The sequence below is a fragment of the Paroedura picta genome, chromosome 9 (genome assembly GCF_049243985.1).
Source record: "Paroedura picta isolate Pp20150507F chromosome 9, Ppicta_v3.0, whole genome shotgun sequence".
Classification (NCBI taxonomy): Eukaryota; Metazoa; Chordata; class Lepidosauria; order Squamata; family Gekkonidae; genus Paroedura; species Paroedura picta.
This window is the reverse complement of record NC_135377.1, coordinates 88,535,087-88,547,328: the sequence shown is the minus strand read 5'-3', so window position 1 is coordinate 88,547,328 and position 12,242 is coordinate 88,535,087. Positions and strand designations below refer to the sequence as shown.

At 45.9% G+C, this 12,242-nt stretch overlaps 1 protein-coding gene across 1 annotated transcript; it reads right to left on the bottom strand.

Annotated features, from left to right (window-relative positions):
* Positions 1-484: 484 nt before the first annotated feature.
* On the bottom strand, positions 485-4,194 carry LOC143845234 (uncharacterized). The gene is made up of 4 exons (XM_077353461.1): positions 2,230-4,194; positions 1,677-1,760; positions 1,415-1,498; positions 485-1,135 (listed from the first exon to the last, which is right to left on the bottom strand). The coding sequence occupies exons 1-4, from the start codon at positions 2,849-2,851 to the stop codon at positions 636-638; spliced, it is 1,290 nt and encodes a 429-aa protein (XP_077209576.1). The 5' UTR covers positions 2,852-4,194; the 3' UTR covers positions 485-635.
* Positions 4,195-12,242: the final 8,048 nt, after the last annotated feature.

Sequence of the window (12,242 nt, the reverse complement as noted above, 5' to 3'; positions counted from 1 at the left end):
TGAAAATATGTGTGGTACTAATGTGTACTTTTTCTCCCTCCCCACAGTTAAGAAGAAGGAGGACGAAGAGCTCTTCCGGCGCAAAGTTAGGGGGACCGTGGGACGGCTGTGCAGGAGAGTTAGGGCGATGGAAGGGGCTGGGGAGGGGAGCGGTGGGACCTGAGTTTTGTTTCCTGTTTGTGTTTTGGGGTAGGGGTTGGGGGGGGGGGCTCCAAGTTTCATTCCCCAATGTTTTTCCCCTGTTAAATGTATACTTTTGTTAAAAAAAATTGGTTTTCCAGGGGGGTGGGGGGTGGTGGTGCTGGTGGGGCTCCAAGTTTCACTCCCTAATGTTTTTCCCCTGTTAAAATGTTTTTTAAAATAAAATGTTATTGCAAATTTTATAACAAGACTCCAGTGTGACTTCTTAAACTCGCACATATTTAACCCCACACCACACTCCTAAAACTCCTAGAACTAACACCCCTCCAACCTCCAACCCACACAGCAGTACCACAATATACACAATCACTAGAGAGGCCGCTTTCAGCCTTGCAGATTCTACAGTAGGGTACACAGAGACAGAGTCAAAAATATAAACTTTATTCAACAAACAACAAAACACAGATAACATGAAATAGAAAAAGTGGGCAAAACTAGGAGGGGGAGTACTTGTCTGCTGGTTTTATTTTTCTCTTTCCGAGAATAGTCCTCCTTCTTGTTTGGGTGGAGGCATTCTGAGAGGGAGTCGGTGGGGTGGGTGCTGGAAGTGGTGGTGTTGGTGTGGGTGGTGGTGGGGGGGCGATTTGTGGAGGGTAGGCCCTTTCCATGACCGCTACAGCCCTCTCCATGAGTCTCCTTATCAGACGCACCTCCTCCACGCCTTCGCGTAGGATTTGGTTTGTCTCTCTAAGGACTGCCCTCAATTTTCTCCCCTCCTGGGCAATGAGTGTGAGCATGGCTTGGTCAGCGGCCGCGGCACGCCGTGACTCCTCATAGCAGTGCTCAAGGAGCCTCTCTCCCACGCTTGTCAAGACGGAGACGCGCCTCAGCCTGCCGCGTTCCCTCGTAAGCCTCTCCTCTGCTGGGAGCGCACCTCTAGGTGGTGGGCTGCCTGGAGCCAGGGGTGGTTCCTCCTCCTCATCTGAAAGAACCTCTGTTGGCAAAAAATGAGAAACAAAACTGTTAGTAACATCCAAAAAGTCAAAACACACCATGGTGGACATGGTGTTCTTTTTTGTCCCCGTGTTTTCCTGCCAAGAATTTAAACAATCCCCGGCGAGCACATGGCTATTGTTTGTTTGCCCATGGTGTGCTTTTACTTTCGCCTACTTTCACAGCAGGACTCTCAACAATTAAAAGGGAGCACATGGTTAGTGCCTAGCGACATTGTCCTGCAGCTATGGCTCGAAAGGAACAGGTCATGCACGCTCACCATCTTGAATCTGTATCCGCCTGCGCCGGGCAGGAGGTCCAAGCACCCTAGGCTGTTCCTCCTCCTGTGTTCCGGGTATGAAATCTGCAAAAAAAGGAAAAAAAACAGATCTAGGACCAAAGGGTGGCAAAGCCAGCTTCAAAGCCTACACCAGCAACGCAGAGGGACTCTCTTCTTTCTCTTAGCAGTGCTGCTGCCCTGCACAAACAGAAAAGCACAAAGCAGTTAAAACAGCCCCCCCCCTATTTTTACTAATACCTACCAATGTTAGTTGATGCCCCCGAATCACTATCCACGTCAGGTGCTGCTGGAGACTCTAGGGGCCCCGTCCCTGGCAACTGTGTCTCTGTGGACAAGAGCAGAAAATAGTGAAAAACGAGCAAGCATACACCATGAACCACAAAGCAAGCTCCCAAAGTTGTGAGCCAAAGTACTGCAGAAGGCCTATGGGCGAGGCATGCTGCAAATATTTTGGGGCTGTTGGTTAAACATGACCGTTTCAAATACTAACCACATCAAGCACTCCACAGCCAACCATCTTAATAAATCTTTTAAAAATTAAAATTAAATTATAAAATTAAAACCGTTTCAAATAGTAACCACAGCAAGCACTCCACAGCCTACCTTCTTTTAAAATCTTTTAAAAATTAAATTATAAAATTATAAAATTAAAACCGTTTCAAATAGTAACCACAGCAAGCACTCCACAGCCTACCGTATTATGCGTTGCAACGAACACACGAGAAAACGATGCCCAAACGTCAGAACACACATTTGCTTAAAAGGAAATATAAAATAAAAAGAAAATCACTTACCGGAGGCAAGGGGCGTTTGCTCAGGAGCCTCCTCTGGCTCCCCAGGAACGATGGCGATCAGGTCCAGCGTTACCGATTCCGCGGCTCGTTGCTGGACGGGGGGTGGAGGGCGAAAGCTGGAGGAGGTTCCCTCGCCGGGATCCTCCTCAGCGGGTGGTTCCTCGACCGGGGCAGCCGGCTTCCGAACCACCTTAAGGCTCCGGCCGACGCGCTTCGGCCTGCCGGATCCTTCCCCGTCCCCGTACAGCTGGCGCTGCTCCTCGAAGTAGGGGCAGGTCACCTTTTCGTTGCCGGAACCCTTGTTATGGTTCACGGCTCTCATGTACTCTGCCCTCATTGTCTTGGTCTTCGACCGGCATTCAAGGCCGGTCCTGTTGTGGCCCAGGGCGCGCATCTTAATAGCCACTTGTTCAAAAACCTCCCTATTCCTGTGGGAGGACTGGAACGCGTCCTGGATTTTCTCCTCCGAGAAAATCCCGATCAGGTCCCTGATCTCCGCGTCCCTCCAAGTTGGGCCACGGCCGGTTGCAGGGACGGACGAGGCTTGAGAAGACGATTCCATGTTGCTTTTGCTAGTAGCTGAGCAAAATGGTGGTGGGAGGTGCAGGGTGCAACGGATCATATACCTTCCCGCACACAAAGACAAAGGGACTAGCCGGCTCCTGATTGGTGGAGGGCAGCAGGGGACACGCACATTGGCCACATCAGGTCACATGTCACGTTCAAAACTCCTCGCGCGGGAACAGGATCTGCTCCTAATGGCCAGATTGGCGCCCTTGTTGTTTGACTTAACGCATGCGCGTATTCGTTTACACGCGAGAAGAGCAGTTTGAACATGCAGCGGGAGCCATTTTAGGAAAATGTCCGCCATTACACAAACGCATGCCGGTGTTCAACCGAGAGCAAGTGCGGCAGTACTCGGCAGTTCCCCAATAATATTCACCAGCCACAGCATAAATCAACCAAACATGACATGTAACTGGCGTACGTTCGTTGGCACGCTCAGAGGAATGTTTTTTAAAATGAACGGGGGACGGCGACTCCGCTTGCCGGAGGTCTAGCCGCCAATGGAAGGGGTTGTCCGCACCCAAGCACAAGCACGCACCGGGAACCACACAAAGACCCACTACACATAAGCCGCCCCTCATTATATCACCTCGAATCATGTCTATTGAACCCCTGTAAGCTAAGCAGGAGACTGCGAGCGGCGACCGTTCGTTGGCACGCTCAGAGGAAAATTTTTTAAAATGAACGGGGGACGGCAACTCCGCTTGCCGGAGGTCTAGCCGCCAATGGAAGGGGTTGTCCGCACCCAAGCACAAGCACGCACTGGGAACCACACAAAGACCCACTACACATAAGCCGCCCCTCATGAAATCACCACGAATCACGTCTATTGAACCCCTCTAAGCTAAGCAGGAGACTGCGAGCGGCGAATGTTCGTTGGCACGCTCAGAGGAAAATTTTTTAAAATGCTCCCTGTACGTTGACTCCGCTAGGACTGGCCGATGGTAGACGGGGTTTTAAGCTTTGGGCAAATTTTGGGAACGTGACGGTGTGTGCCACTGTGCTTGTGAAAAACTCTTGTGGTGTCCGGGCAGAATTTCCGAAAGTGATCGTGCTTGAAAGCCAGTCGCTGTCCCGTTGCCTCGTAGATCCCCGCTCGCTCGGAGAAAAAAAAAATGGCGAACAGTTCGCCGGAAGTTTGGAGGACAGGCTCGGGAGGAGGGACTTTGAAGAACCCGCAACAATGGTAACGCACAGGTCTTTAGCGCTACTGTTGCAGATTGGTTGCAGGAGTGTATCGCTATCCGGAGGGTGAATCCAGTTTTCTGGATTCCCCTAGAAGCGCTACAACGAAGCGCTTTTTGCGGGTCGGTTTCAGGATTGTTGCAGATTGTTTACGACGTCGTGCGTTATGGCAAATTAGTAGCGTTTTCAATCAGCAACCATTGTGCTATTTTTAAGCCGTGGGAAATGCCCCTTAGAGTTCACAAGATTGATATTCTGATGTCATAAGATTTACAAAAGGACGGATACCTTGTTGGACCATTGATACTTGTAGAGGTCATAACATTGATATTATGAGGTGATAAGATTTGGACCATTGATTTTGAACCCTTGATATTAGTAGAGGTCATAAGATTGATATGATGAGGTCATAAGATTTCCTTTTTCAGACCAATGACATTAGTGCAAGATAGACGATAAGTGCAAGATAGAAATCTTAAGATTTCCTAAAAGATAGTTACCTTGTTGGACCATTGATATTAGTAGAAGTCATAAGATTGATATTGTGAGGTTATAATATTTCCTCAAGGATGGTAACCTTTTTAGACTATTGGTATTAGTAGATGTCACAAGATTGATATTATGAGTACATAAGCTCTCCTAAATGATGGTTACCTTGTTGATCCTTTGATATTAGTATTGGTCATAAGATTGATATTTTGAGATAAGATTTCTTAAGAAATGGTTACCTTTTTGGACCATTGATATTTGTAGAGGTCATAAGATTGGTATTATGAGGTCATAAAATTTCCTAAAAATTGTTACCATGTTGTATCATTGATATTAGTAGAGTTCATAAGATTGATATTATATGGTGATAAGATTTCCTAAAGTATGGTTACCGTGTTGTACCATTGATATTAGTAGAGGTCATAAGATTGATATTATGAGGTCATAGGATTTCTTAAGAAATGGTTACCTTTTTGGACCATTGATATTAGTAGAGGTCATAAGATTGATATTATGAGGTCATAGGATTTCCTAAAGTATGGTTTGGGGACATTTATATTAGTAGAGTTCATAAAATTGATTTTTAAGCCAGTTTTTGAAACAGTTTTCCTTTTTTTCTTTAAATTATGCTATTATAACACAGTTTTTCTTCTTTCTTTTCAGAGGTCCTTAGTGTCCTGCATAGTTTTCATATTATATTTAACAGAGCCTACTGTATATTTAGCATATCTGTTCCTGTATATTATGTCTGCTGCTTTATTTATCTATGCCTGACCACTGATAAAGGTTGCGATGCCAAAACATGACTGGTCAGTGTTTATTTCTTTTGGCATTAATATGAATGGACACTTGGATTTTAATGAGGCTATAGTTTAAGCTTTGTTTTTTTAATTTTAATAAATATTAATGTTTAAATTCACAGAATTTTACACCCACCCACACAATATTGGGATATTTGGTTGATATAGCAGAGTTTTTCACAGTCATAGAAGTGTGAAACTGAGTGCCATAAATAAATCTCCTAGGATGTATATTGTAATGAATATTGCAATAAATAAGTAAATACACTTACATTTACTCATCTAGATTGCGCATGTAATTATTGATTATTCTGGGTAATAATTGATTATTCTGGGTAAACCTGAGGCACGTTTTGGTCAAAGCATTAAGGAAACTGCCTCAACAGATGTTTGGATCAGTGGTTTCTAGGTTGTTTGGAGGTGCACTGCTAGAATGTTCTTCATGGAAGAGGCTTGATCTGTATGTCAGGATTATGTCTGTAGTAGAAGCATCACTATGGTTAAAGGTGGTATCAGTAGCAAAGGGATATAGTGGCCTCCCTATAGGCTGCTCTCACAGCCCTGGTGTCCTGAAGACATAGAAGAGAAATGGATCGAACCACTTATGTCCCAGCCAAATGAGTTTCCCCTAGAAATTTTGCTACTCATCTTAATGGATTTTAGGGAAGCTAATATTCTTTTCATGGAACGATTATGCACGGCGGCAGCCATGCCAGGCAGCCACTGTTCCATTGGGGTGGGGTGGGATACTCTGCCATTCCCCTTGTATGCATGGGGGAGGGGCTCAACAGTGTATGCGGTCCACCATGCCTCAATGGTTGTGTGCACAGAGCGTGGGGCTGGAAACTCCGGGTGCTCTCAGCAGTGGTGGGGGGCGGGGGGGGGGGTCACAGGGCTCCCACTGCTCGGTGGCAGGGGAGTGGCATGCCGTCCTCTCACCATGGTGTGGGCAGGGGTACAGACGTCCCTGCAGGGATGATTATGCAGGAGGCTGGCCTGACCTAGCCCTCGCTAGCACCCATGGCAGCTCCAGGAGCATGGAAGAATCTGCTTTCCCATAAAACAGGTCTTGCAAGGGCCTGGGTCGGGCCAGGGCTGGGTGGTGTTTGGGATGGCAGCGACATCAGGCATAATTGGGAATTTTCTTCGAAGCCTTGCCACCACCAGCTCTGACATTCTGGCCCGTGCATAATCGGTCTTAGTGAAATTCCTTGGTCAGGCCATGAACGTTTTATTTATTTATTTTATTAATTATATTTATATACTGCCCTCCCCTGGGGGCTCAGGGCGGTTTACATAATAACATAAGAACAATACATGGAACAGTCTATAAAACATTTGAATAACCGTGCAATATTAACTGATAATTGTAAACATATAACAGTATAGTATATCCAATAAACAATACAACAATGCAACAATACAAACAGGTCCAGAGTATATAGGTGGTGTTCTGAAGGGGCAACGGTGGGGAGCAGGGGCCCTTTGGTCACTGTTGGTTACGTCTGGTCTCAACCAAATGCCTGGCGGAAGAGTTCCTCCTTGCAGACCCTGCGGAACTGTTTAAGCTCTGTATGGGCCCTGATCTCCTCTGGGAGCTCGTTCCACCAGGTGGGGGCCAGGACAGACAACCTTTAGCTGGTTGGTAGCAGTGGAGCGCAGGGCTCTTTTGAGGGTGTAGGCAGGGAGGCGATCCCTCAGGTACACTGGGCCCTGACCACGTATGGCCTTGAAGGTAATTACCAGAACCTTTAGTCTGATTCGGAATTCAACTGGCAACCATTGCAGTTGATGGAGAATGGGCCGGATGTAGGACCTCCACGGTGTTGCAGTGAGGATCCTGGCCGCTGCATTTTGAACCAACTGTAGTTTCCGGGTCAAGACTAAGGGCAGGCCTGCGTAGAACAAGTTACAAAAGTCCAGTCAAGAGGTGACCGTCGCATGGATCACTATGGCTAGGTGTTCCGAGGCCAGGTAGGGCACTAGTAGCTTGGCCGAGGTGGTAGAATGCCAGCCGCACTACCTTTGTGATCTGGGCTTCCATTGTGAGGGAAGTGTCCAGAATCATGCCTAGGTTACTGGCGGAGTGAGCTGTAGAGAGCTGCACACCATCCAGGGCAGGCAGATGCTCTTCCCCATTACCTCCTGACAAAGATGCTCTTCCTCACATGGGCCCTTCCTACCCAACCACAGGACCTCCTTCTTTGAAGGATTGAGCTTCAGATGACTCTGCTTGAGCCACCTTGTCACTGCTTCTAGGCAGCTGGCTAATGCTTCTGGGGGAGAGTCAGGGCGGCCATCCATCAGGAGGAGGAGCTGGGTGTCATCTGCATATTGATGGCAACCAGCCCAAACTTCCGTGCCAGTTGTGCAAGAGGGCTCATGAAGATGTTGAATAGGATAAGAGAGAAGACCGCTCCCTGTGGGTCTCCACAAGTAAGTTGTTGCTACCCTCTGTCCACGATCCCGGAGGAAGGAGATCAGCCACTGAAGGGCTGTCCCTCATATTCAGGCATCGATGAGGCGGCGAGCTAGTAGCCTAGCTCAGGCAGCTCATGCAAGACATCTTCTATGATATGGTATGGCCTGTCTTCTCTGTCTGGGATTTTTCCTTTCATCCTTTTATTCCTAGTTGGGATTGATCCTACTAAGTCAAAGCAGAAAGTTATGTGAAAGTCATAGAATGTGTAAAGGCTTTCTCATGGCTTTAGCCGTGAACTAGTTTGTTGACCACTTGTCAAGATTTCGAGTCAAGTGATTATAGATTCCTAGAGAGATCGCTTACTGTTTCTGAAGTCTCAAAATTACCAATATTGGGCAGGTGAGATCACAGAGGCCAGTGGCGTTCCCAGGATCTGCAGATCAATTTGGCCAATGAGAATTGTATGCCTGAAACCTCACCTGGTATCCCTGGACTACTCTTATGGATGCCATCCTCCAGGTGAGAACTGGGGATGCCCCTAGGATTAAACTTCATCTCCAGACTACAGAGTTCATTCCCCCTGGATAAATGGATACTTTGGAGGATGGTGGACTCTTTGGCATTGCTCCCCAATGAGGTCCTCCCTAGCTCCATCCCAAAAATCTCCCGGAGTTTCCTGGTCTGGAGCTGGCAACCCTTACCCACCCCCTACTTACCTGGGAGTCCTGGCAACTCTAAATATTTTTCCTTCTAAGAGCTTCCTAACGTACAGTGCAACAGAAGAGACAAATATTTAAATGATATAAAGGACTTGCTAATTAAAAAAAAACATATCTGGCTCAAGGCTGTTAAGCCTAGAACTCTTCTCATAGGTGGCTTTATCCCATTTCATCATTTAAAATCAATATTTTACCATAACTCAGCCTCTCCCTGTTGTTTCCTATGTCATATTTCATCGTTTCTAATCAATATATTTTCCATAAATCTGGCTCTCTGCATTTTCCTCAACATATATAATAGCAGGAAAACATAAAAGTCCTCCGATGCACCCAAAAAAGAAATGACAGAACCAACGGAGTGTCTCCTATTACTGAGCAGAATTAATAACTCCCAGAAAATGAATCTTTTCAATTAGTAGATTATATTAAAAAAGAAGATTTGTAACCTATTTAGTCAAAAAGATTAATTTGGCATGTTTGTTCAAGCATAGGAGCTGAAGCAGGTCAGTTAGTTTCTTTTGTATCCAACTGTACTCTCAAAGAAAGAGAAAAGCCATATTTTACATTATGCTAAATATAAAAAAGAAGAAGAGTTGCCTTTTATACCCCACTTTTCACTGTCAAAAGGAGTCTTAAAGTGGCTCCCAGTTGCCTTTCATAGAATAGAATCATAGAATAATAGAGTTGGAAGGGACTCATGAGTCATCTAGTCCAACCCCCTGGACTATGCAGGACACTCACATCCCAATCGCTCATCTACTGTAACCTGCCACCCTCTTGAGCCTTCACAGAATCAGCCTCTCCATCAGATGGCTATCCAGCCTCTGTTTAAAAATTTCCAAAGATGGAGAACCCGCAACCTCCCTAGGAAGCCTGTTCCACTGAAAAACCGCTCTAACTGTCAGGAACTTCTTCCGGATGTTTAGATGGAATTCGTTCTGGTCTGTCCCTCTGGGGCAAGAGAGACCAACTCTGCTCCATCCTCTATATGGCACCCTTTTAAATACTTGAAGATGGTTATCAGATCCCCTCTCAGTCGTCTTCTCTCTAGGCTAAACAGACCAAACTCCCCCAACCTTTCTTCATATGTCTTGGTCTCCAAACCCCTCACCATCTTTGTTGCCCTCCTCTGGACACGTTCTAGTTTGTCAACATCCCTTTTTAACTGGGGTGCCCAAAACTGAACACAGTACTCCAAGTGAGGCCGAACCAGAGCAAATGATGAACCCTGTGAGGTAGGTGAGTCTGAGAGAGCTCTAACAGGAATGCTCGGTCAGAACTGTTCTATCAGGACTGTGACTAGCCCAAGGTGGCATGTGGAGGAGCAGGAAATCAAACCTGACTCACCAGATTAGAAACCATGACTCTTAATCACTACACCAAACAAGTCAGCTTTTTACTGTGTCTGTATACCTCCCAAATTCTCTGGCTTGCAGAACATCCCAGGTTCAGTCCCCAGCATCTCTAGTCCAAAGAATAACAAATTACATGATGGGAAATGTGAAAGACCTACGCTTGAGACCATGGAGAGGTGCTGTCAGTCTGAGTAGATAATACTGTCATGAGTCAGCCTCAGACCAGCAGGGACTCCTCAGAAGGTGAACTGAGCTGTGGGGATATGAGACAGGCTGAGTATCAACAGAGTTGGAAGAGCAAGCTGTTTAAGATGCCAAGCTAGGAGTGCCTGCAGATGCTCCACAGACTAGTTGCCTGCCCCACTCAAGACTAGCTGTAACTCACCAGGCTGCCAGCTTCCCAGAGACAGCTGCAGTTCATTGCAGGTGCAGAGTCTTTGGAAGAAGCTAGCAACCCAAAGACACTGTGCACAGCTGTCAGCCTGTTTCCAGTTGCTGCGAGGAGATGAACATTCTCAGGATAATGACTGAACCAGCAGAAACGTCTATATAGACGCATTTGGGAATCCACGCCAGTGTGGATGCAGCCATGTGCAGCTGATACCCACCATGGCTGATTCCTGCTTTGAAAGTCTTCTTGGAACCCTTGACCTTGGACCAGAGTTTTGTACATAAAAGAATGCCCAGAGATGCCCAGAAAACAGAAATAAATAAAACTCATAAAAGGAAAGTATTTGAAGGGGGATGAGTATCAACCAATTTGGGAGAGTAATACCACATGAAGAGAATATGGCTCAAGTTTCTCCATGGAACCTAAATGGAAAGAGAAGGGCAAGAGGGGCTGTGGCTCAGTGGTAGAGTATCTGCTAGGCATGCAGAAAGTCCCGAGTTCAATTTCTGCTACCTCCAGTGAAAGAACCAGGCAATTTGTGATGGGAAAACAATGGTTCAATTTGGGATAAGGCAGCTTCATGTGTTCATTTGAGAGACCTGTCAGCTTAATCAACTTGGCCCATGTTCAAGGCACATCCAGGGAAATGTTGGGCTCAGCGTTAGAACTCGGGTATAGTGTAATTGTATGGGTGAAGATGGTCCTTAGGATTCTGTCCCTGAACTACTAAATTCTCATAATACAGTCTCTTCTCCATCATTTCCAGATTCTACATACCAGGATCCCAACTCTCATTTGTGCTTTGGAAACAGACATTGGTCTTAACGTTCCCAATGTGAATGGTTGCATTCACATTGTATGTGTATGAAAACACATGTATTTTGCACGTTCATACATGTTTGATGCACATGAACCAGAACCCTGGAATGCTCAGCAGCTGGTTGGTGCATGCCAAAGCTGTAGATGCACATGCCGAATGTGTTCGTTTGCTCAATTCAGATAATATGGTAACTGTGTTCACCAAGAAGGTCTACAGGAGATTGCCGGCTGCCAGGTGGGTGTAGCATCTGAAAAATGCTCTCCTCTTCATATCATGAAGGCTGCTACGCTGCTTCAGTATTAAAATTAAGGAGCAAGAAAGGGAGTGCAGGTGCTTATGAGTCTTCATACACACCCCCTTTCAACTGTACCAGCTGAATCAACGGCACAAGGAAAGACAGAGACGACATTCACATTGCGCTCTTTGTTTGATGCTTAATCCTTTCTTGAGCCGGAGCGAATTAAAGCGGGTTCCACCTTTTGATGAAATTTGTTGTATGCTCCCCAAAGATTGGCTTGCGGTCTTCCACATCTGAAGATCCAGCTTTAATCTTACATTTGTGGAAGCTTAACGACAGCTTTGGGATTCAGTTAAGCTTCCTCCATTTGTTCTTTTGACTGTGGAAGTAAACAGGATGCCCCTTTTTTACTGAATGGGCACAGTGTGGCTTTGCATTTCCTCAATGAGATATTTATTCGACAGACATGGAACAGACTGTACAAGAGCACAGAGTAAAGATGGAAACCTGACAGTACATCCCTCCAGATTCCAAAAATAGAATGTTCTTTATACTATTTGTGAAAGGCTCCAACCGTGTTAGGAGATCCCTTCCCTTCACCTCTGCGCTCTGTAAAGAGTAGGAATGCACATTCATCCTTCTATCTGGATCTCAATCTATTCACAAGTTCTGTACCCTCCATTTTTTTTACAATACTTTAGCACAGTGTGTGTAGCAACGGCATGTTCTTTGACTGATTCTGAGCATCTGCTTGTTCAAAGGAGTCGAGTCCCTAATATTGATGTACTGTGACAAAATTCAAAGGGGCTGAAGAGGAGATGATTTAGAACAGTGTTAATGCTAATCCCACTGCTGATAGCTTTGCATCATTGATGCATACTGAATTGCTAAAATGAGTGGCAACTTCTATTATACTCTGAAATTTTTGCAGCTCTCTAAGGGGTGTCTGGACTCAAATCTCACTGTTTGGCTGCTGACCAACCCTCTGAAACACATTTGTATTATGATTTATTAGCATTCCTTTCTC

Bases quoted from the DNA above. Each gene is read 5' to 3' on its own strand.
- LOC143845234 (XM_077353461.1), bottom strand. From the start codon at position 2,851: ATGATCCGTTGCACCCTGCACCTCCCACCACCATTTTGCTCAGCTACT. The intron at 1,761-2,229 runs GTAAGTGATTTT...TCTTGTCCACAG, and splicing joins GCAAACGCCCCTTGCCTCCG to AGACACAGTTGCCAGGGACG. The intron at 1,499-1,676 runs GTAGGTATTAGT...CTTTTTTTGCAG, and splicing joins GGGGGCATCAACTAACATTG to ATTTCATACCCGGAACACAG.